The following is a 25,921-nucleotide window of genomic DNA, read 5'->3' as shown; positions in this document are numbered from 1 at the left end:
GGGATGTAAATGCACCTGTGGGATGTTTACTCATCTAGATTTTGCTGCATTTAAAAAAAAAAAAGAAAAAAAGAACAACAATTGAAGCTAATATCGAGGGACATCAAATAACGTATTGCAAAGCCATTGGCTGGCTGTCTATGTCTTGCATCTCAAAAATAACTGCTCTGACATGCGAAAGAGTCTTACGTATGTCTCACTCGATCAAAGGTATTGCTGCTTAAGAACAGACAAGAGACGCCTGCTAAATAACAACAGCAATAAATAGGCCTTGATAACAAACACAAACCAAGTAGGACCTAAAACAAGTAAGCTCCACAGTTTGAAGAATATAAGCCCCTTTGAAAACATCTATTTAAAACACAATTCACAATTCATGGCACCTCGCATTAGGTTAGGTTAGGTTAGGTTAGGTTAGGTTAGGTTAGGTTAGGTTAGGTTAGGTTAGGTTAGGTTAGGTTAGATAGTATACGAGTTCCTAAATATTTCTACAGGACTGCATAACTACAGCCTCCTGTATGTCTAACACGTAACAATAACACTGTTGACTGTGTTTCTTGGTTGTTTGTATATAATATATATAGATATATACTGTATATACTGTGCATTTTATATTTAATATTTTTTACTGCTATTTTACTGCTATTTTATTGCTTTTCTATTATTCTATTATTATCTTATTGCGTCTGTATGCTGCTGTAGCGGGAAAAAAAATGCCCCTCCGGGATTAATAACGTAACTACCTAACCTAACCTAACTTGAAAGACAGCTTGGTCTTAGGATGTGATAATATTGCAGTCATTATTGTTTGAAAGAGTTATCAATCATTAGCCACTTTTCACAGTCTTCTAAACGCTGCCAACTTCCAGCAGGTCTGCAGTAACTAGGAATTACGAGAGTTCCTTGAATGCAGCACAAGCCCACATAACGCTCCTCTTCAGCACCAGGAACAGAGGGCCAGCCTGCAGAGCTCTTCCGTAGGCGGATAATCCCCATCTCTATACGCAGTCCTAATACTGCCAGGAAGGAATTGTTCAAACTCACCTCAAGGGAAACATATTTGGGAGGCAAATGCAATTTACGACCAAGAAGTCCACCTGAGAGAGAAGCTTGGACCGGTAAAGAAATGGATATTTGTGTGTCACGTGGTCTTTATTGTGTAAATAGCCAAATCTGACACTGCTAAGCCGATTCTGTATAATGTGACAGCTGCTGGAGAAACTATAGACGATTCCTGCTTTTATTTTTACTTTATTTTTTCAGCACCATGGTGACATACAATCTGGCTTTAACTTTTATTGCTGCGGCTCTTTGGCGGGTCAGTGGCGAACCACCAACACCTTCATCAGCGACGCAGTTAAATTCAACATCATCATCGATCATCAGACAAGATGAACTGATAAATAATGCCACAGATGCCGCCGTGGGATCCCGGATTTCATCTCTCATGACGCATCTCCCAACTCTGAAAAACATTGTTATTTTCATCTGCGTGTTGACAGCTGTTCTCATCACATGCCTGGTCATCAAAGTGGTCAGGTAGGCAGGTCAATGTTGTTTCTCTGAGACGATTACGAAACTATAAGGCTTCTAAAAAATTTAAAAAAAAAAAAAAAAAACAGCTTCCCAACGGTGCAGTCACATTATTAGGATGTAAAAATGTCGCTGTTTGAAATCTCAGTAGTGCTCTGGTAAATTAATCGATGAGGAGCATGTGGTTGTTTAAGGCTCCATGTGACGGTGGAAGCCAAGAGGAAAGGTCTGGGCCTATTAATTATGTCCCTCCAGGGACTTGACTAAGCAGTTGTGAAATATATATATATTTTTACCCTTCTAAATATTATCATAATAGCATTTGTCACATAAAATGTATTTTAGGTTTATTGTCAACTTTCGTCTTAAAGCTGCAACTATTTACTACTATCATTTTCAGTTAGTCTATTGAGGAATTTTCTGAATAATTAACCATTTTGTCCATAACATGTCAGTAATGGGAAAGGGTCACCACAAGTTCCCAAAGCCTAATTTGCTGTCCTGAAATAGGACAGCAAATTATTTAAACTATTTAAAAATAGGGTTTTTTTAAACAGAACAAAGAGCAACACATTTAAGGAGCAGAAATCAATGTATGTTCTATGTGGTTGTTGATAAATGAGAGATCAATTACCACAATTTTCGACCAAGCAAATGATCATTTCAGTACAATTTTCTACAGTCTGAGATTGAAACAATTTCAAAACAAATCTTTATTTCCCAATTGAATTTTATCCATCTGGCAAAACTAAAGTAAGATTACACGTGAAGTTGATGGCTGCTCAGTCATTGTGGACATTTAGATTTTATGTCTTGCTCTTCTCATGTTTTGGTGTTTTCTCTCCCACAGATCTGGGAGACGAATCAGAAAAACACGAAAATATGATATTATAACTACACCTGCAGAGCGTGTTGAGATGGCCCCTCTTAATGAGGAGAATGACGATGAGGACGACTCAACCCTCTTCGATGTCAAATACAGGTTTGTTCTTTTTAAATTATTTTAACAGTGAGAAGTTTTATATTATTCCAAGAACAAAGAAAACATAATTTTTTTTTCTCTTTCTAAATAATGCAAGCCCGATCCCATTGACAATGTACTGTACACATCAGAGAAGATAGGCTGGTGATTCTATACTTACCACTGTAATATGTGATAAGAGCAGTAGAAAGTACTTTGTAATCCAAACTAAGGCCCCTTATTTCTACAGAAATACAGTACATCTGTAGCCTACATGTGCCTATAGAAATATTCTAGCATTTCTTTGTACGGGTTTGACTCTGTCCAACATAGTCAAATTAAAAGAACAATTTTTCAAAAAGTTTTAGTCTTTTTTATTTTAAAATGGTCTTGTTTTGCATATAGTACTTAATTGAAGTATTACTTTGCTTTCAATGTCTCTACTAACCTTTTTACTATCATAGTCATAAAATGTTTAAACCTTGATTTGCCTATGTAAAGCGACTTGTAACTCTCTTTTGACTATGAAACTTTGCAGGATGGCACCAGAGTTTTAGTGAAGATAAATTACCTGGTTACTCAATCAGCTGTTGTTCTTCCTGCTTTTAATGGATGTTTACTCCACTTAATTTGAAGTACACGTAGTCTTAGCACTGAGACGTTATACAAAGCAGAATAGGACTATTAAATTATGCATGTAAAACATGTATTTGAACAGCTTGTTCTTCAAGAAACACCCTATTTTATAGAAACTCGGCTTCCAATCCAATGTTGACATTAAGTTTCACCCTTCCGTGCTTTGCATTGTTCTTTAACACACAACCACTTCCTCAAAGGAAGATATGACGTCCTGTTTACCTGAAATTCTTGACTTCCAAGTCAGGCAGGGGTATGTGGGCAAACATATTTCTGCCTCAACATGTGGGTAGTAACAGAGGATCAAACTTTCTAAAGTAACTCTGAGTTTCTATTTTTATTGCAGGTGAATTCCAGCATGGACACCAGTATTTGAAAACTCCTGTTCTGTCCAAGACAACTCAAGTGATTTCCTGTTATTTTGTGCCGCCAAGTTTTTCCATAACAGCAACCTATGCTGCTCGTGCATGGCTTTTATCTGTCTTTACATGTAGGCGCAGTATGGATATCATTGTTTGCTGCATCGCTGATGCCCCTATCATGTGACCAAAATAACCTGCCCAATTATTTCTAACATTAGACCCGAGGAGCCTTCGCAGTGTGACTCCTGCTCAAAAGACATGAAACAATCAAACTAACAGTGGTTTGGAGTTCAGTCATCTCTGGAACAATTCATTATATGGTCATTTCTTTTCCAAATATACTTTTTACACTTGAGCTACAGTATGTTGGGCCGAGGAGTCTGCTTTACAGCTTGGATATAATGCAGGGTTACTCACACTTCGTGATTTGAGTAAATATATAATCTTTAAATGAATACTTGGTGGCTAGCAGGCCATCACTTGATGCATAAAATGTTCATAAGCAACAAATATTGTGCAAAGAACATGTTCTTCAACTGTAACACTAAAATTCAGGACTTGATATTTTTTAACTAAACCAAATATTATCTCTATCTACTAACCACTTTATTGTGCATATATACTGTTAAAAACCTTCAGTCTGGAGTGAGCATATATTTTTTTTACCATGTGTTGTTTCAGACATTCCTATTTTGCTGCTATCTCAGCTGAAGTTTTAAGTTTTCAAATTTGACTAAAAGCTCCATGATTACTGTCAGGATATATTTGTAAGATATTTATGGAACATATAAAAGTTGCTATGAATGTAAAATGCTGTAATCTGTTTTTAATCAAGTGTGTTGAATCATGTGACTCTTTGATTTGATCAAGTAACCACTGGGCAGTATCAGCAGCAGATTTACAGACTATATCATTCAGCTAGAGTGATTAACATGTACAACATGCACCCAGTTTGTTATTTTCGAAGTCAAAACAAAGTTATGTCACCATATAATGTTCACTTACTAAATTAAAATGATCCTAAAATTTTATATCTCAAATGAAGAGCTTGGCATAAGTTAAATTCTCCCACAATAATATCCATTCATGGCTGTTTCGTCTCATTAAATGGCTCCCAGTGTATTAAATGCCCCATCTTAGATGCAGTGGGAGCCTGCTGAAACACATCCAGTACAAGCTGCCTGCTAAGTATCTCAGATTGTATTTTTTTGTTGAGTAAATGCAAGACTGACTGACTGATTTTGACATTTGAGTTTTAATAAGTCCTAAAATTGTTAGAAAACACTATTAAAACAAAAAAAAAGAACCACTTGTCATATTTGTTGTATCTTTAATTCAGGTAATAAATACACAATAATATACAAAAAAGTCTGGTTCAAAATAAATAAAAGGAATCACAGAGAAGTTTACAAAACTTTCTTGTCCCCATCGGCACAGTAACCTAACTACAGTATTTGAAGAACAAGGCAGAATAGACACAGATTAGGTTTCTGCAGCAAATGCGAGTGTGTGGGTGGGTGATGTAGGTGACCTTCTACTTTAATCCAAACTATTATTTGATAGTGCACCATGATCTACAGGTGCAGCTGTTTCCAAATTACCACCATCCCTGGTTTACTAAGAAACCTGTGAGCAAATTTGTACAATCTACTCAGTGTTTTCTGTCCAGGAGAAAGAACATTGTGCATTTTTTCTTTGTTCAAGTTGTTGACATTTGCAGAGGACTGGATACGTTTATTGTCACTGTTTCATAAACAGAATTTTGCAGACGTGTGAATGTCTGACAAAATCATATGTGAATCCAAACTTTCAACATATTTTTGATATAATGTTCTTCAGTATATCTTTAGCAGACTGTTGAATAGCTCATGTGTTTGCCATTAGACTATATGACCACTGCTCATTTCAGTATTGTGTGATATTTCATTTTGTTCTTTCACTATATGAGCAGAAACCTGCACATCCATTTTTACCCCTGCGCTAAGTTTTGTCACCCTTGGTGATGTCTCATATTTTATCTTGTTTATGAAACTATGGAAAAGACATGCTCATTTTGAGATGCTATTTGTGGACTTTTATTAGAACTGAATCATCTGCCACAGAAAGTTACTCTTGTAAAATTAGATCAAAGTGGTAGTTGTGAAGGCCCAAACTAATTTCCTTAATCCCACATTTAAACAAAACAGTTAAATGTTCAAACTGTTTTGGAAGTTTACGGAAAATAAGTCCCCACTTGGTTTCTGACAGATGTCCTGTGTACCCACTTCTGTTTCCTCAGTTTCCATCTCTTTGAAACACTACTGAAATAAAACTGCTTCCTTTTAAGTGTTAACTCGTTTTAAGGGAGAGGCTTAAAATGTGTTTATTTTTCCATTTGGATCCAGTGTGTATTTTTTTTGCCACAGAAGAGTACATTCACATTGTCATAACTGCACAAGAGTGTCCATGAGTCATACTGAATATTTTGAAAACAAAAATTGAAAAATGCTCCAGTTGCATCCATTAAGACAAGACAAAACAAACATGCAAAAGCTAATATTTGTTTGCTGGAATCTGGACATTAAACAGATGTTAACATACAGTATATATGAGAAAAAGCCAGAACTATACAATACAATCCCCACAGCTTCACAACAGATACTAGATGTCAGAAAGCTTTCTCAACTGTGGTAAATTCCAGATTCTGGGTTAATTAACTTAACAGTGTTGGTCACAGAATGCTTCTATTTTTGCCAAAACCCAGACAAGCTTTCACAAATAAACCTTTCATTGCTTTAGACTGCTGACGTCACTTGTGCAACTTTCATGTCTATTCTTAACTTAATTGGCGTCGTAATAAGGCCAACGTGCAAGTCAACAGATGCATCCTGTCAAAACAACACTTTTATGGACAAATCACATGTCTGGGAGCACATGAGAGGCTACTTGTTTCGATGCAGAGCAAATGCTTCTGTTAATTTTCGCTGAGGCGTTTTGTTGCAGAAAAATACCCAAAGTGTTTTTGCAAAAAGCCCAACATCAAGAGAACTAAAAGGAAAAAAAAATTGTTACCGAGGTGAAGCTCGGAGGTACAAAAACATAATCCAAACTAGCATGAGGATGTTTTGCTATGAAAAGAATCGGTCCAGTATTGGCCTTGAAATGGGTATGGAAGAAACCTGCAGGCCAACAATTACATTTTTTTTTTTTGCACATTCTGTTTGTATTAATTTACAACTGGGTTTCAGAGACAACAACAATCATGTAACTATTTTTCTGTCTTTCCCATCTTATTAAGAATAATTATCAAGAATAACTTAGATAAACCCTGGATATTTTTTACTCCAGGGCATGTGAACGATCCACTTCTAAATGGTGAAATATTTTGATTATAGGCACCAAATCGCAGCAGCTTCTACTAAATCCACAAATATCTGTATCAACATACTATATTAGTTTAATACTAACCCAAACACGCTTTACAAGTGTAATTCATATATCATTTCAAGTGAATAAAGGCATACAAGTTTCCAGTTCTTCCTCCTCTCAGTGGTATTGCACTGACACAGTTGTGACTTGAATTTAAAGCACATTACAGGGCTCATTTATTACAGCATTTGTAAGACAGTTGCTAATACATTCATTAAAGAAAAGAAAAGCTCTTCCGACCACCACAGTATAACTACTGTCTGACCTAACTACTGACATTTCCAGTGCAGAAACAGGGCTGGTGGTCTTTGAGGGAAGTTTACAAAGTCTAAGTAAACATTCATATGTGAACAGCTGGTACACTCCTCCTTTATGCTCACAGCGGTTGAATACAATTCAACATGCTTCCATTTGGTTCTCCAGGCAACCTAACTTTATTTGTTCTGGTTCACTGCTTGTTATGAATTTTTGCCTGTTCTGACACGGATTAAGGTACTTTATAAGAAGCTACAAAAGCACAAAAACATTCTCTATCAGAGGAAAGGTTGTTATCACAAGTGAAACATCATATCAACTCTGTTAGAAGATCCTCCTCAAAAGCCTTCATTTTAAAAACAGCTTTTTTCTTTGATCATCACTCTCCCTGATTATTAAGTGCTTCCATCTTGTGGCTCAACCAGTGACTTACAATTTAACAGCAGCTCTCCGTATTGTTGACGTGCAGCATAACTCACTCTAAATGTAGCCCTATTATATCATAAAATGGGAATATTATTTGTTGTTCTATTACTAATTTTGAAAAAAAAAAATGGTCTCATTATTGTTACCCTCTGGGGTCTCAACCAGTTTCCGTTTTACAGCTGCTTCGGATCTCTAACTATATAAACTTTTTATAAATTCAGTACTGTAAGATACATTACAAGTAACTAATATTTTTTCAGTACAGTCTATTTAGATAGGTATGCTACTGTAGTGTCACATGATATTATAAATAGTACAAAATTTAAAATAGAATTACATTATTTTTTAAATTTTATTTATTTCTTCAACACACAAAAAAAATGATGGCCTGGTGTTTGGTTTCTTCAAACTTGTAGCCTCAGGTAAGAAATAAAAGTTATTCACAAATGGGGAGACGCCAGAGGGTTAACAGTTGCCATAGAAATATCATTAAAGGTAAAACGTACCAGTGTGATAAGTCACTATAGGAGCTTGAAATAGAAAATGTTCATTCCAAATCACTGAAAATAAGTTTATTCAAGTCTCATAAAAGTAGTCGTAACTACAAATCTGTTTGTACTGAGTGTGCTCAGTCAAGAATGGGGTTTCCATGGAGATCTGCCATCTAGCTATTTGCTCTGGAGATCTTTCTGTGGTCTCTTCACACCACAGATCCCAGTGTGCAGCCGCAGAGCCCCCTGTCTGTGCAATGTGCTTAAGGTCCTGAACTCCAGAGGCATGGTGTGAGGACTCGAGCTGGAGGTGTACTCATATTTTAGCGCATCATAGTAGTGGTATTTAACTGGTTTGCCTTGTGGGTCGAGTGGAAAGGGCCAGAAGCCGTAAAGATGGATCTCCTCACAGAAGCGAGTGGCCATCGTGTACATGAGGAGGCCGGTGGTCGGACGCTTGATGTGGACGTGGTTGGTCAGCCAATACCTGTTGAAAAAGACATGGAGTCTGCCATGAGCTGCATTCAATAGCACAATAGCGATCACTCAGACAGCAACAAAAGGAAGGACACGTTCAAGGTCTCCGCAGCTCTTTTTCTAGTTAGTCAGTATTCACTGGGAAGCAGTTCTTATCTCCTTCAGAAAGACCTTTGCCCCGCTGGGTTTTGGTATTAAGCCAGATATACAGTACGATTAAGAATGCAGGGGGGGGGGGGAGCAGAAATCACAAGTAAAAACCTGAATATGTTTGTGTGTTGTGTCATTTTTACTACTTTATGATGAATCAACAGATTGATACTAAAAATTATCTTTACTTGCAGCCTTATTCTTAACCCAGTCAAACAATATTCTTCACACATTTGAAATTTATAACAAACTGACTCGAGAACCTTGAATCAACTGCCATTTGCTTGATATCGGTACCATCTGTACAGGAAACAAATAATGTCCATCTGTATAGTTTCAAGACAAACACATTCCTGAAATGAAGGACATTTTCACAGTGAAACAAAAGATAATGTTTTTTTTTCACTGCTGTGGCAGAGCCTGTGCTGTGTGTTCACTTGGAAAAAAAAAAACTCCTGAAGGCTGAATTTGACAAAAAGATTTCTTAAATTACTTGTTCAGTTGGATGTGTTTGTTGGTGAGTGTTCTTTTACTGCATCAGCTATTTTAAACAAAACCGCACACAGTGAAGCTGCTCTGCAACACTGCTGTCTTCTACTTTAGACGACCTAAGGGTTACTATGAAAGTGACATCCCCCAAACCCCCTCTCCCCCTTCAGGGACAGACGGTCAGTCGTTCACTTGCCGTAACTTCATTTTCCTTTCCAGCCACCACGACCCCATTTTTCCATTCTCTAAGTTATCACTGCCTCCCCTCCAACACCCTCTGTGGTCGGCGTGGAAGGTTTTGTAGAGACACAGAGGTTGTGCTATTTAAAGCGGTGTATGTGCCATGAAGGGCAAACAGTGGGCAAGTTTACAATCGAGCTAATCACTGCAGACCATAATAAGCATCCCAACAACCATAAATGGGGTCTAATTAACGGCAAATCATCTGAGGTTGGCAGGAATATTAGCATATCCTTTTGTACTCTGCTGCACACTATTGAGATTTAACGTTAAGTTTTACTGAGAAAAAGTCAGGGGGAGTCTCTCCGACACAAGACCCACGTTTCATCTCCAATAAATATTTCTTAAAAGACTTATCTCAAGAGTCTGTTAATGACAGAAAGCACAGCCAGTTCGACCCCTGTGCAATACCGAGAGTTACTTGGAGCATACAAAATGGCATTATTTGGTCACGGACCAGCAGTGGCTGTTAGGCTTTTAACGAGGCGGGAAAGATTCAGAGCAGCAGAGTCTAGTTCTGATGAGAGAGGCAGGGACAGCAAAAAAAAAAAAAAAAAGATTGCAGAGACAGATTTTATGAAAGCCTGAAGGCAGTCAAGGATGTATTTGACAGATATGCAGAAAGCATTCTTAAAAAAAAAAAAAAAAAAAAAATCCTTGACCAATGCACACTAAACAACTGCTGTTGTACCACAGCTTAACATCTCTTCCTATTATCTGTACTGTCCCAGAGCTCCTGCAGACACATCTTCACAACAGAGCTAAAAAAAAAAATATAAAGAACATTTTGCACATAATTTAAGCACAAGTCAAACATATCTCTTCACAAACTCAAATTTTACTTAAACAAAATGTAAATTAGGGTCAACATCAGTGCACCAGGGCTGAGAATAAATACCTGATCAGAACTCAACTACACCTCAGTTAAAGGACGAGCTCAACACATTTTCACATGTATTCGTTTTCCTGCTGAGAATTAGATGAAAGCGTCGACATCGTGAACAACATGAGCTCCGTCCGCCCAACACTTCTGTACAGCATCTCTGCTGGTTGCCAGGCAATCTCACGGTGACGACAGGACTCCCTGCACCCTGCTGTTTCTCGCCAAGATAAAGTCAAAGCATGCGAGTGCTGCGACTCTATATGGAAATGCTGGGCTGTGCATCGGTCCGCCGCGGACTTCGACCCCTCACGTTTCCTTTAATTCCACCATTAGGTTGATATTTTTGGTTTAATTTGGACTGACTGCCATAAAATTCACACAGGACAAATTTTCATTCACCAATTATGTTGTTTATGATGACCTGCAAAACTTCAAACATCCCCAGCAGCCTCAGCTGTACTTTTATGTGTCGCACTAATTAGTAAACATCCTAGCATGCTTAACTAAACTGGTGTACAACTGCTAACATCAGCATTTTAGTATTGTCCTCGTAAGCATTACCTTTAAGTTCAAGCACTGAGCCTAAAAAAAAAAAAAAAAGCAACAGCTGCTGCTAACACGTTATTATATTTCTGCTCGTGGTCATAATAAGCAAACAAGACACAACATATTAATAAGTTAGCTTTAGAGGTGTTGGTAAGCCTGTTTCGGGAGCTTTGGACTGAAACCAGACTAGCCGTTTTCCTTTGCTACAGGTCTTCACACTAAGATTCTCCTGCTTCTGTTTAACACACATGAGCACAGAATCAATTTTCTCATCCAACTCTCAGCAACAGAGCAAATGAAAGCATTTCCTAAAATGTTTTTCTGAAACAGAGACATTAACAATTGATCCGCGCAAACAAAAACATAGAATCGACTCACTTCGGCGTGAAACGCACACTTTACACAAATTTCCAAATTTGGGAATTCGACTCGAGCTGCACTCTGAGCAGAGAGACCCATGTAGTTTTCTCCCACCGACCGCCCCTGGTGATCAGCTGTGATGCTCGGTTTAAAAATAGCCACCCGGGCTGCAGATTAGAGTTTGCCAGCCCCTTGATTATGCTGCTCACAGGTGCCGTTATGAGAGGCGGCACACCAGGAACAGCAGCTGCTGTCTGAGTTGCATCTTACCCTCTGACGGCGTGGAGAAGGCGCAGTGATGGAAAGGCGGTGCGAACGTCCACGGTGTGCAGCAGGATGAGACGGAGGGCCCACTCCACACGCTCCTCCCCCCCCTTGGCCATGAAGGCTGGGATCCACAGCACGCTGCCGCTGAGGCTCCGAAGACGCTGCAGGAAGCGCTCCTTCCACTCTTCGCTGACCAGGTCCTGGAAGGCCCGCTGGACCACCGACGGGTTCATGGTCACCAAGTTGGTCCGCCTCCCCACATCCCGAGAGTACTCCTCCACCGGTGCCAGGTTACACCTTAAAGCCAACAGCACTTTATTTTACCGACACAAATGACGACAATAGTTTGTGTTTTATGGAAATAACTCTTTCTTCTGATATGAACCTCCCTTCCATACACACCTAAAAGCAGATTAACAGCTGGTTATGTAAATGAAGTGTAAAGCTGATGAGCATTTATAAAGGCTCACTGAAGGGGGATTGGTCCATCATCTAGTTAAACCATGTTTGTCTTTAATCTTAACAGCCGGTCACTGATAAAACTATGACATCACATATTGAAAGAGCGCTCCGATTTCCTTCTTACATTTTTGTTTTCATAAATACACCCAGAAGAAGACTGAGGTTGTGATGTCTGTGTGTAATGGACTGCTGTTCATGATTTTATTAGAAAACAAAGCTGTTGTATGATTCCAACATAAACCTTCCGCTATATTCTATTGTTAAATCTATGACATGATGGTTTACAAATGTAAGACAAACCCAAATAAAAAAGAAAAGGAAATATTAATGTAGATGCTTTCAAACAGGACACGAGGGGTCACCGAATATAGTTCATACGACTGCGCTTCAATCAAAGCCAAGATTAGACTCCGACAATGATGCCAGTCATACTACAGCAAAACATTAAATGAACGTCCTTAAAGTGAGCCGGAACGGTGAAATGCACCAAGTCCAGTTTATTGTGGTACTTGTGAGCTACATGAGTCCAATAACTTCTCAAACATCTTAACTAATTTTTGTTGCCTCGTGTGGTACTGATGAGTGAAACTTTGGGAGCAGGTTGATGGATCACTGAAGCTGCTGTGGCGGCTCACAGTGGCCAGACACCTTACCAACACACTTTTATTTAGTATTTTTCCCCCCCTATAATTTATCACCCATTTGCGTGTCCCCTGAGGCTAGGCAAACTGTTCTGTCCCGCTGGAGACTGAAACGGAGCAGATAAAAAAAAAAAAATTAAAAAAAGGGAAATTCAGAAGGGAAAGCAGGATGGCATTTTATGAACTGATGTTACTCTCTGTCTTTAAGTAAATGCCAGAAAGCACAAAGTTGGTAATTATCTTCACGGTGAAGTGTCTCTATTCTGCAGAGCGAGGCAGGGAAAAAGACATCAGGAGTGCTTGTTATTAAAAACACTATTTTATTGATGACTCAGTTTGTTCAGTGTAAGAAGTAAAAAGGAAACTGAATACTTCCATTGAACTGAACATTTTTAAATCCTAAAAATGCATAGTTTCAAGTGTGGCTAGTAAAAAAAAAAAAAAAAAAGTATACTGTCCTGTACTCAAGTATCATTTCAAGGTATTCGTTATTTACACGAGTTTCAAATTTTTCTGCAACATCATATTTCAGAGGAAAATTTTATACGTTTAACTTCGCTGCATTCATTTGAAAACTTTAGTTGCCAGCTAGTTTACAAATCAAGATTAATAAAGCAAGAAAAACTAATTATAATAAATTTCATTATTTATTCATCTTTCAATTCAAGAGTTACCCAGCAGTATATAAAGTGATTAAAATCAGTACCACCTCTACCATCAATACTTTAAATAATATTTTGATGTTAATACTTTTGTAAAATTTCAGACTTTTACTTTGAACACAGTATTTTACACCGTCATGTTAATATTTTTACTCGTGCTGAATCTAAATACTTAGTTCCCAAAGTATACAGATCTTTTACTTGCATGGTTTCCACTGGACGGCAACGTTGTGTTACATGTGAATGGTGGCCGCCCATTTACCAGCTAGGGTACCCGCTTAAAGAACAGCTGGTACACAGGCACCAATGTAACCCTGAGCTGAAATGATCTATACCTACTCACCAAAACACTGTCAGCCTACTTTGTGGAAACCAAGGGCAGGGATCTATATTTAGCTCGGATATTATCTCCCTATCTGATATGCGAGCGTCGAGGCGAATTCCTCAGCTTCTCAAAAATGACACATTTCCTGTTCTCTACCTTCAGCTACCCATTACTGCCGAGCATTATAATGCATCTGGAGCTGAGAAATCATGACCTCTCCTCATCAGCATACCACCGCAGCACTTGGAAAAGACCAGACACGCAGACAGCAGGATCGATTTCAGAATAAAAAGAGACCTACTGGAATTTGAGGCCCATTCAGCTATCGATCAATCAGCTCAATGAGGTGCTACTGCACGCAAGTGCTTCCTTCTTTATTTATACAACAACATTAAAGTCATTGATTTATGACACGTGTTTTTCACGACAGATACCTGTGAAAAAAGTGCAGACTTTGATAGATTGTGCCGAACTCCGCACAGAATTTGGACCACAGCGCTGTTTTAAAAATTGCATCTGACATTATAATAAAACCCCACACAGATTGTATATAACCCACACATTGACTCCTCTGCTTGCACCAAAGCACAAACAGCTAGCTGGTGGCTTCACAAACAGCGCTGTCTGCTAAATGAGACCAGGACCCAGGAGATTGCCGTTGCTCCTCTGAACAGCACAATGTATTACTGCTGTTTGCGAAAGCTCTCCAAAATGTCAATTTCATGTATAATCATTCATTTAAATGCTCTCACCCTGGCAGTTGGTTTTCAACCTTAAGTCATAAAAAAACAAAAAAAAACAACCTTTGACAGCTTTGCCAAAAGGTGCAATTAATATACATCTAGTTGTGCGGGCACCAACTCTGGACCTGAATTAAACTGAAAAAGCCATCATCCTTCCAATGTGAATTAAACTCCCAGCAAAGTAAGATAAACCTAAAAGTGAAACTAATGTGCCAATCCATTTCAATTACAGTCCATTTTAATTGGTATGTTATGATCTATTTCACGTGGAAAATTTCATCTACTGAAATCACTTATGCCATTTCAGTGAAAAAAAAAAAAAGAAAAAGAAAAAAAAAAAAAGTACCTGATTACAAAGTCGTGAGAGTCAATCTCCGGTCCGCAGCTGCTGTTCAGCAGGATCCCGGAGTTGCCCACAATAGCGCAGCGCCTGTGATGTTGGCTCTTCATGGGGGATACAGTTGGCAAAAGACGGTAGAGGTTTTCCGAGATGTTTGTGGTGCTGTGGCGATCAAAAACATAGTGGATGATATCTCCTGGTTTCAGCGTGCCCTTCAGTATCGAGATATCTCTCTCCGGGTCGAGAAATCTCAGAATGTTCTTCCTGTGAAAAGAGGAAACATGCACAAGCTGAAGGCCTCTGCTTAATGGACTGTAAAGCCCGAGTGAGCTAATTGTTGAGAGTGTTTAAAATACCTGATGAGGTTGGAGAGGGTCTTATTGAAGGTCCAGGTGTTTAACGAGTGTTCGGCAGTGTTATTGTAGCTGGGAAGATGACGATCTATACGAGCGCTCGATCTTGTCAGAGCGGTCGGATCCACACGTACTGCAGCCTTTCTAAATGACAATAAAAAGTCACATTATTGACACATGACGCTGCTCTGTCAAATTCTGCTCAATAGGAAACAAGAGCTTTGTTATGTGGCCCATGTGCTGTGCGAATGTCTCCTCCTTTATTTCTAAATCAAAAGGTTTTCATGAAGCCTTTTCTTTCCATTTATTCCAAACGGGTCTGAGAATAGAGAGGGTCGTACTCCATGTTGTGCGGATCATAAAACCCTGAGAGACATTTGTGAGTTGGGGCCATAACACAACACAAGGCACACGTTTTAGTTACAAATCTTATGCACTTTTAATTAAGTGCAATTGAGAATGCGGGACTTGCGACAGAGTAAAAGGTAGAGGTGTTGTAACTTCAATATCTGAACTGTTCCTTCACCATACACAAAAGTGACCTCCTTGACTCGAATGAGGCTTAAGAATAATTTAAATGCAATGAAGTGATATTATTTAAAATACAGCAAGTTGTAAAAAGTTGAACGCTTTACTCTTACAGCAGATGTTAGTGTTATCACATGGATACCGCCACAGTGATGTATATTTATAGCAGCTGCCGCGGAGAGCGACTCGCTGCCATCAAGGCTACAAAGGATTCAATGACCAATGAAACTGAAAATTATACAGAGACAATTTAGCTCCCCATTGGAGGTCTACAGCTAATGTACGTGCGTGTGCGTGTGCGTAGATAAGGTTTCAGACCTGTGTGGTTTCGGGATGAGCCGGTGCAAGTTCATCTTCTTTGAATGTCCAATATTTCTGGGGTAAAAAAAAAAAACAGTTAAAATTCTATTATGAATCACTCACTTTTAGGCTGGGCTCATACATTTAATGCACTTCCTGTATTCAGTACTGTACATCTTTCTTTGAAGATAGAAGGAAGGCGAGAAGCACAACATTGAGGTATTTTTAGAGAAATCCACTGTGGGCCCATTTGCTGATGTAATGAGGAGACGTGGTCTTAATGGAGCCACATTATACTGAAAGGAGGTTTTCTTTTCACTGGGAAGTGAGCAATCTCTGCACAAGGGTGTTGCATATATCAAGCTAAGATGCAGTTACAGTAAATGTACTGAATTTGCATGCAGATTTTTCAGCCTCAAGCAATGTGGCAATCATGACCTTGGTCACATCTGATACAATTGTGACGGAGCTGCCATGAAGGAGTCAAAAATTGAAAGAGGAGAGTGCTTTTCACTCGTTTTACAATCCCGGTGGCCTTTAAAAGATATTATTATAATTGTATAAAACTGCATTTACGCACAAGTGGGATTGATTCCGGTTCTTCTCCCACTGCAAATCACAAACCAATGTGACCTCATTACAATTGTGAGCCACAGCCGGGTAATTGCATTCAAAACAAAATGATCTTGCTGAGAGGGAAATGTGAGAATCCAAAAAGCTTCACAGAGGAAACAACAAAGAAAGAAGTCTTTTTTTTTTTTTGCTATTTCAGGTAACACCGCATGTTTACAGCTGTGATAAGAAGAAGGAGAGGCAAGAGGATGTTGCACTGCTGAGGTCTGGTTAGATTTATATATGGTTTTTTTTCATGTTAAATTAAGAATGGATTTTCTTGCAGTTCAAATGCAAGTGGGGCATGTGTGTGTGTGTGTGTGTGTGTGTGTGTGTGTGTGTGTGTGTGTGTGTGAGAGAGAGAGACTTGGAAGATCCCTGCTGCACTGCTCAACATTTCAAAGTCTGAAAATGAAAAAATAGGACTGCCTCTTTTGTTTCCAATCTGTTGCCCCCCCCCCCACCCCCCACCTCCCTCTGTCTGTCCTTTGCTCGCTCTCTCTTTCTCTCTGACACACACACACACACACACACACACACCTCTCATAGTGTAAATGTATCCCATCCCGCATGCAGGCTGCTGCAAGACAAATAGCCTAATCCTTGGAGACCCAGGCAGGCTGCTGTCGGAACAGCTGCTACTGCTGCACCCAAGTGTTACAAATGTAGAAACAAGCCGCACACACGCTCCACATTCAACTCCAAACTTCCATTCAATTCAAAAGAAACTCATTTGCTGCACTCATTTAGTCTTGCTCTCACCACTTCATAGATTCAATCTTCTGACAGAGGCTGAAAGAAATAACCTGCTGCTGGACGACAAAACAATGGGCTGCACTTAACACATTCATTCACACTATCGCGCTCTCTCGCTCGCGCGCGCGCGCACACACGCACACACACACACACACACACACACACACACGGGTAAATTACGGTGGTGTACTTACGCGGTTTCTTCTTCCACTTCTGCAATATCGTCAATTATCAAAAGCACAACCAGCAGCGTTACAAAGCCGAACAGCAGCGTGCGGAATACAAGCGGCATGGCTGAGGGGGGCGGGATGGAGGGGGGGGAGGAGGAGGAGGAGGAGGCTGCAGCCGGGAGCCCCTGCTCTCAGCAAGCACCGTGTTATATTAACCTTCTTCTGTTTTCTCCATTTAGAAATCGAAAACGCGCTCAGTCATGTCTCCCTTTGTTCTTATCATCGTAGCCGGACACTCCCAGGCAAGCTGCGGTCCCGCTCTGGCCCCTCTGATGTTGGACGCGCGTGTGTGTGTGTGTGCGTGTGCGTGTGTGTGTGTGTGTGTGTGTGTTTCTGTTCGCCGACGGGGCGACGCTGCTGCTGCTGCTGCTTGCCGTCTCCACTGTTACATCTATTCCCCAGTCAAACTTTGAAAGCGTGCACCTACGGAGCCTGCCATGGGGAGCAGCAAGATGTAGACCACATGCGGTCTTAAAGGCGCAGGTACCGGTCTTCAAACCTCCCCCCCCCACCCCCACCTTTCCACCTCCCCTCCAGCCGGTTTGGTATCACACTCCAGGTGTTGTCGGCTCACCGAGACGCGTGAGACCGCAGTGTGGAGCCAGCTACACAGGTGGAGGAGGCAAGTTGGCCAAATTAAAATCCGAGAGCACACAGGAAGCACCTGAGTGCTGTTCTCAAATGGAGGGTGTGGGGTTTGTGTGTGTGGTCTGATAGCATTTCAAAATAAAGGTCAAAGCTTCAATAAAGCTTAATGAAGCCATTGAAGAGCCTCTAATCAGATCACACACTCACTTAATGGGGACATCTTTTTATAGCTTTCCCCCCCCCCCCCCCCCAACTGAGCTGTTTCTCGTTTTGATCTGATTTTTTTTTTTTCTCTTTTCTCCAGTGCATCCCCCCCCCCCCCCCCCCCCCCCAGAACAAGTGTCATTTTTGTTCCACCACATTTATTTGATAGTGAGGATACACAATACTGTTTATTTTTTCTGATATCCAATACGCAGATATTTACCACCTGTTTTGGACTATTAGCTGATGACCAATGCAAAATCCTAACTTCTTGTTGTGGAATTAACGTATTATTATGTCCAATAGGCCTATTTGAACCGGGTAGGTACTCACTAGGGCACAATATTGCCACTTTTACATTGTTTTTCTCTTTCTTTTTTCTTTTTTTTTTCTTTGGTGTAACATGTTTTTTTTTCTTGTGCACCAACACTTCTCACAAACTGCTGGCACTCTTTTCTGCCCTGACCATATCAGGTTATCTGGGTGATTCATAGCAACCATAAATAAACTGCATTACACAGGAGGCATTATCGAAGTAGCATCACATTAGCCTCACAATAGTGTTGGCCTGGTTCCGTTAAGACACCTGTGGATACAATTCGGCTTAACCACAGAAAATACTGATGTCCAAAAATCACCATTTTGTTGGCTGGAATTCTGTGACTTCTTGTATTTGTTGTAACAAAAAGCCCTCATTTCAAATGAAATGCCTTTTAAGGCTTCAAACATGGTTCAGCGATACAACATGCTTGATGTTTTGACTGAGTCTTGTCACTCTTATAAATTAAATAGTTGTGCCCTCGATTAGATATGCAGAGTAAAATGCTGCTTGGGTATTAATGCAAATTAATGTGTTAGCAATTTCTTGATAGAGTATCATTTGTAATGATAAATCAGTCACAGGGGGCATTTTTCAGCACTTAATGCAGAACATAAACTATTTTGCTGATTATACTTTTGCACTTTTAGTCAGGAAGGCTCCAAAGAATGTACTTTTACCTGTGCCAAAGTATTTTTCCATAATTCTTTTTTGTACTTTTACTTACAAAAAGTAGAATATGGAGGCATGTAGCTTCAAACCACAGGAGATTGGTTTGATGGCCACTTTAGCCTTTTTGGAGCCATTACTGGAGAAGAAGGCCTGTTATCTTCAATCACAGGGAGAAAGTCTGAGATGAAAGTAATCCGACTTTCTTCTCACTTCTGGCATGAGGAATTTCCACAATGTGATAAATGTTGGACTATGCTATTATTTCATACAATGTCTTTGAACTTTACATTTCTCACTTCTTTTGCTTTGCTCAGGGAATTTCAGCGTTTTTGATGAGAGTGCTGATCCAGGAAAAAGAAATGCATCGGACCATATATTATATATATATATTGTTATATTACTGCAACAACCACCAGCTATGCAATTTTTCTTTGAATATATATTTTCAAGGCTTATGTTTATCGTCAAAAAGCTAACTGAGCATATTTGATCTTTCTTGCAGTTTCTTGAGCAGAAAAGTTGGAGTTACAGCAAAGATTCACTTTCAGCAACAATTTACATTATAGTTCACCAATCACTGCTCAATCAGCTAAGCCCTGAATGAATTCAGATGAATTATTTATGTTACAAATGTTTGTTCAATGGCTATTTAATCGCATCAGCCACATTAACTTCACTAGAAGTAATTATGGCATGAGAACATTTCAGCCACATTTGGTTATTGTCAGCAATTTTGTCATCATTAAAATTCAATTACTGAAATTTGTTTTTAAAGTATGTCATAAGTGACTGCAGGTTACATCATACATTTCTTCCTCATTAGCATCGTCATCATCATCATCCCTGGTCCTGCCCAGAGATGCTCAGTCTCATATTCATCAGAAAAACACAATTGGCAGCTGATGAGTTAGTCGGTGTTTAATAAAAGCAGGATTAAGCAAATCTAAAGTGATAGCGCTGTCTGTTTTCAAATTTCACGTGTGCATTATCTACCGAATTGTATTGGAGAAAGGTCTAATTAACATACAGTGAAAAGTGCAGCTGGAGCTTTGAAAGCAAATAACGACAAGACACATGATGCTATTTACCCAGCTAATAATATCCAATACTCTCTAGCAATACTTTACTGTTAAAACTCTATCTTCTGTGTTTTATAAATGTGATCTGACACTTTTACATTTTTTTCTTGAAGCCAACGTGTATCTTACATTTGCATTCATCTTTTGCAGTTTGTAGAAAACAGGTGTCCCAAGCATGAAGATCTAAATGTCGGCAGCGTGAACTCCGTCACCCCAGCAGATTTATAGTCTCTGAAACATACAGTAAATCAACGGCACGAGAAAGACGCGAGTCAAAACACCCCGGTGAGGATTTACTGCTTTATTCTCTGTGCTCGAGTTGTTGTGTAACAGTTTATCTCACTAAAGCACCCATTAGGGTAATTGACACCTCTTGATGAAAAGAGAAACATATTCCCTGCAGCAGCTTCTGTTTCAACTGGTGGATATTTTGTGTTTTGACTTTTGACAAGAACACTTTTCCCGGAGACTCGTCATTACATTTTGTGTGCCGTGACGAGCATTAGGAGCGAGGTGTGCATCAGAGAGGATTGTTAACGGACACTGTAGCTGTTGTCACCCACAAGCAATAAAGCTTGTGGGTGACAACAGCTACAGTGTCAGTTGGCAACAGTCCTGTTGAAGAGTTTCATTGAGCTATTATTAAACTTTACAACCACACGCGCACAAAGACAGAAACAGAAACACTACACACTCTCTCGGTTTTTTTTTTTAAAGCATGTTGTGAATGCTTGTAAATGATAGCAATTATGTCATGTTTTGAAAAGTGGCTACTTTTTATTTGACCTTTATTTAACCAGGTAATATCAATTGAGAACCAATTCTCATTTACAATGATGACCTGTCAGCACAGTCCTGAGGTGCATGTTTTTGGATGATGGGAGGAAGCCGGAGAACCCAGAGAGAACCCACGCAAGCACAGGGAGAACATGCAAACTCCTCACAGAAAGGCCCAGGACCGGATTCGAACCCAGAACCTTTTTGCTGTGAGGCGACAGTGCTAACCACTGCACCACCGTGCCGACCAAACATTACAATTTTGAACCAAGTTTATTTATTTAATGTGATTGTCTATAAAAGGCGGCACAGTGGTGCAGTGGTCAGCATTGTCGCCTCACAGTGAAAAGGTTCGGGGTTCGAATCCGGGCCTGGGCCCCCCTGTGTGGAGCCCGCGTGCTCTCCCTGTGCCCGCGTGGGTTCTCTCCAGATACCCCAGCTTCCTCCCACCGTCTAAAAACATGCACCTCAGGTTAATTGGTGGCTCTAAAAATTGCCCTTAGGTGTGAATGAGAGCGTGAATGGTCTTTGTTTCCGTCTGTCTCCACATGTTGGCCCTGTGATGGACTGGCGACCTGTCCAGGGTGAACCCTGCCTTCACCCAGTGTGCGCTGGGATAGGCTCCAGCCCCCCCGTGACCCTGTTCAGGATAAAGCAGGTATAGATAATGGATGGATGGATTGTCTATAAAAGGAATTGTCCTGGTTTGTCTGTCTCTTATTCCTTTTGCTCCCCGTGTCACACCCTCCACCTCTCCCGAAGGCCACGCCCACCTCACCTGCTCCCTGTTCCAATCAGCCCCGGCCGCAGTCCACCTCAGCACTCCTTGTTGCTGGGTTATCAAAGTCCTCTGGTCTCTTGCCTCTTGTCTTGTTGATGGGGACAAAGTTTTGGATTTTCTAGAGGGCTGTTTTTAGCCAATCATTTTGTCTGCTGTTGGGACTCTGTTTTTCCTCCTCAGAAATAAAAATAACCAACCTGCTTTTAAACTGCTGAACCATCCACACCTCTCAGATTTTACAGTCAAAACTGAACATGGCTGCAATTAGTTTTTATCCGCTACATATCAGGGGCAAAGTTTCACACTGCTTGAGGTCTGTTCAAACTCCCAGCCCTGTTACATTGAAATATTTCTGTTTCCATCTTAATAAATTAAATGAGGTATTTATTCATATTTTGGAGTGCATTTTAACATCTTTATATCATGTTAAATTTTTTCTATTAAAATTTTGCTTGTGTTTTTTTTTATCATTTCTCTTTTGCATCCCTTTTACATCTTGTCTCAACATTCCCCTTTTCTTTCTAAAGCGAAGCACCTTGAATTGTGTTGCGGTTGAAAGGTTCTGTACTAAAATAAGTCTGTTTTGCCTTTTTGCCTCTGAAGGGAATCATATCATAATCAATTTATTACATTAACAATAACCATCCAACTACCCTTGCAGGTTAATAAATGTTCTGCAGCTTTTTAAAATATAACATACTAACCTTTCTTATTAACTTTGCACCAACATGCATATTTATTTTTCTTGATTTATTCGAATGTGTTCAGAAACGGCGTATCTAGTAATATATTTCACAGGTTCTCAGATTCTCTATTTGAAAGTACAAAGGAGCCACTCCTTTTGGCATACTGTGAATGCCAAAATCTAAAACTAGAAGTTTCAAATCTTTGAGTTCATGTGGTCCATTAATTTCACAAGTCTACACAAAACAGATTACAGAGTGAGCACTTACTACGATATTGAATTGAGAATGTGTGACGAGCCGTGAATAAAAACTGGCAGCTGAGAACTTTGAGCTTTTATCTTAATGATGCTTCAATACTTTAAGGAGAATATTTAAAAAGACTATTTCGAAGAAAATAATATAATTCTACACAATTTATACTGCTTATCAAGGTCTTATCTTGAGGAGCACACATTACATTTTTTTCACCACACATAGTAATTTGATATTTGATGATATCTTGTTTTGCTCCTTTTGGATCTAAATCGTTTCACTGTGTGGATGCAGAAACCAGAACAGTTCACAAGTTTAATAACAATATACTGATACTGACTTTTATGTACATCTCTAATGTAACAAAGACATAGCATTAAGGCCATCAAAATGATAAATTATTTTTTAACTTTTCGTCCTATCCTGTATCAGGCTTCAGTTTTATAAAGTTTTATTAAAACTTTAGAAGAATTTGTCCAATAAAGTCAATTCTGACTGAACACGAAGTTGTAGCCATGACAACAGATACTTCAAATATTGATGTTTCTCCAAAAAGCTGCAAATTCTAAACCGTGGATGTTTCACACACATCTGCGACCTGACAGCACAGAAGATTTTTACAGTCACCACAGTTTTGAGGTGGACACCCAAGATCAGTGTCACCAATTCAGTGTCTGACCAAAAGTGAAATACGGTCACAATTTATCCCTCTGGTCCATTTCTGGCCAGAAAAGTGTTTTTGCAGAACGTTATGTTGTCAGAGTCAAGCTGACCTTTGAGCTTCTGGATAAAAAAATGTCATCACGTAATGATTTTATCCTATTAGACAGTTTTTGAACTCATGCCATAATTCGCACAAGAATTGTTGACTTGTGGCACAGTTGTTTTGTGAGGTCGTGGTGACCTTTGATATCTAATCAGTCCATCCTTGAGTCCAAGTTGATGTTCGTTCCAAATTTGAAGAAATTCCCTCAATGCATTCCATGCTCACCGTAACGGGATGGCCAGGCAACCCGAAAACACATCTCTGGTTACGGCTCTCGGGAGCTCAGAGGCAGAAGCTCTCTAAAATGAAGTTAAACAAAAGCAAAATCTCTCTCAAAATGTTTAGGAATTTTCTGAAAAATAATTTATTTCCAGAGTAAAATAAATGATATGTTGCCATACAAAAAGTGTAAGAAAAGGGACAATGTCAAAACCGTAACTGCAGAGAGATCAGGTCACATGTGCTGAGTCACATTAAAGAATTCAAATACACATCCATGTATAAAGCCATTGCGCTTCACTTTGACCTTTCACACACAACTGGCTGGAGCATTTCTTTAACCTTTAAGTCAAATATTACAGGACTAGTTTGAAGACAGATTATTTATTTTCCTTTTTGCCTCCACTAATGCAACATCCTACTTTCACCACTATAAACTTTCCCAAATCTTGTGTGACATCAGACACGCACACCCCCAGTAGTTAGATTATATATAATTTATACTCTTCTTTCAAACACAATCTAATAAAACATTCTGGGCAAAATTAAACAAATATATTACTCCTATTCTCCTTTATTTGAATGTTCAAACACATAAAAATATGACTTTTGATTTTCATCTTTTCTCTCCCACTAGGTGCAAAAAGCCAAAATAAAATAGTTAACATTCTTACTAAATGAATCCCTTATTAAGACATTAGGCTGAATAAACTCTGCAGATGCAAAAACAAACATGAAACAAACTGCTAAAATGAAAAACAAACCTGACACGATACTTGTGATAACTGTGGCCATATCAGATATGAATTGCACATTTGAACCTATCAGACAAGACCTCACAGTCTAGTCTGAGCAGTATCAAAAACAGTGTCTATGATCCAGCAAGAGAACAAGAAACTGAACAGTTAAAACATCTAAGAGGCCACTAAAATAACCCAGTCAGGGTGTCTCTGTTCTCTTTTTATATGAAACCTTCCTGCATTGAAATAAAATGCATTGACTGATAAGCTATTAGTTTGTAAACACTTGGCAACTTTTAAATACAAAGAACTGAAGAATCACTCAAACTTGTTTTTAAGTCTCATTTCTGAGAGTGACAGACAGAACACACAGTGCTGACTGAGAGGAAACTGTCATTGTTCACACAAATCACTGGAATCATGACAGACCTAAAACAATATGGCAACTATAGTTTTAGTAGCATCATGTCCACTCACTAATAAACAACTAGTACTGAGCCAGACAGTGCTGTAGTTGTCCTCTACCACCGAGTTGACACGGGAAGTCACTGGCAACACTTGACAACACCTCGCTGATACGTAAACGAAAGTTTACCAAGGATGTGGAACGCAGTGGAGAGCAACATCTCCTGTGACCTGAAGGAGCCTTTAAATAGATCATCTTCATCAAACACCTTTTGTTTTATCCTTTCAAGAAAAGAAGAATAAAATCATTAAATATTCCTTTGAAAGAATGAGTTGTCCTTTTTTTTTTTTTTTTTTTTTGCTTTACAAACTATAAAACAGACTCCATATTTTCACAAAACTCGTGGTCCTCTAGGTTGTATATAAACTTTGTCCTGTCGACGGATTTGGGGCCGTCGGTGAGAGACGGGTAAAACTCAGTGGCCGTCATGTAGCCCTCGTGACCTCTGATGTACTTCTTGTAGTTCCTGCGCAAACAATACCATGTGGTGGTGTAGAGGAGGAAGGCGATGCCCTTGAGAATGATAGCAAGGCTCACGTAGAGATGCCTGTAAGATACGTTGTCATACAGCAGGCAGGCCCCCTTATCGCCGCAGTCCGAACTCCAGAAAAGACAAGTAGAGTCAATCCCAGCGCCAAATATCAGCGGGGGAGGGATGAATCCTGTAGAAGAGACACACTTAGGGAGCCCACTCACTTTTTTTTTTTTTTATGCATTCTGTGTCAATGCCAAAGTCTTAATGCTAATCTAAGCTAAACTAAAATAAGATCAAATAAGCTAAACTAAACTAGATAAGATAACCGGTTGTTTTTACTGTTCAAACAGCAACATGATATCAATCTTCAATCTATCAAATATGTTTCTTAACTAAACACTTAAAACCACTGACATTATTCCAAATAATATCACATTATGTCTCCTTTATGTTCAGTATGC

The 25,921-nt window shown here is 39.4% G+C and overlaps 3 protein-coding genes across 4 annotated transcripts in view; 1 reads left to right on the top strand and 2 right to left on the bottom strand.

Moving 5' to 3' along the window:
• The first annotated feature begins 931 nt into the window (after positions 1 to 931).
• fam174b (family with sequence similarity 174 member B) lies at positions 932 to 5,865 on the top strand. The gene is made up of 4 exons (XM_069162349.1): positions 932 to 1,118; positions 1,264 to 1,539; positions 2,384 to 2,515; positions 3,477 to 5,865. The coding sequence occupies exons 2-4, from the start codon at positions 1,268 to 1,270 to the stop codon at positions 3,478 to 3,480; spliced, it is 408 nt and encodes a 135-aa protein (XP_069018450.1). The 5' UTR covers positions 932 to 1,118; positions 1,264 to 1,267; the 3' UTR covers positions 3,481 to 5,865.
• Positions 4,803 to 17,819, bottom strand: st8sia2 (ST8 alpha-N-acetyl-neuraminide alpha-2,8-sialyltransferase 2). 2 transcript variants are annotated; one of them, XM_069162346.1, is made up of 6 exons: positions 17,401 to 17,819; positions 15,857 to 15,913; positions 15,014 to 15,154; positions 14,664 to 14,921; positions 11,488 to 11,781; positions 4,803 to 8,559 (listed from the first exon to the last, which is right to left on the bottom strand). In XM_069162346.1, the coding sequence occupies exons 1-6, from the start codon at positions 17,496 to 17,498 to the stop codon at positions 8,250 to 8,252; spliced, it is 1,158 nt and encodes a 385-aa protein (XP_069018447.1). In that variant the 5' UTR covers positions 17,499 to 17,819; the 3' UTR covers positions 4,803 to 8,249. The 2 variants fall into 2 exon arrangements, with proteins under 2 accessions (XP_069018447.1, XP_069018448.1); XM_069162347.1 differs by lacking the exon at positions 15,857 to 15,913.
• Positions 17,820 to 23,906: 6,087 nt separating this feature from the next.
• slco3a1a (solute carrier organic anion transporter family member 3A1a) overlaps positions 23,907 to 25,921 on the bottom strand; it is a 34,889-nt gene continuing 32,874 nt past the window's right edge. Inside the window, exon 10 of the mRNA XM_069162856.1 lies at positions 23,907 to 25,647. Coding sequence (XP_069018957.1) covers positions 25,295 to 25,647 — 353 coding nt within the window. The 3' untranslated portion in view covers positions 23,907 to 25,294. The remainder of the gene's footprint in view (positions 25,648 to 25,921) is intronic.

The sequence above is a fragment of the Embiotoca jacksoni genome, unplaced genomic scaffold (genome assembly GCF_022577435.1).
Source record: "Embiotoca jacksoni isolate LCO1_2020_lvr unplaced genomic scaffold, fEmbJac1.0.p SCAF_3, whole genome shotgun sequence".
Lineage (NCBI taxonomy): Eukaryota > Metazoa > Chordata > Actinopteri > Embiotocidae > Embiotoca > Embiotoca jacksoni.
The sequence above is the reverse complement of the archived record's forward strand: the minus strand, read 5'-3'. Positions and strand labels throughout refer to the sequence as shown.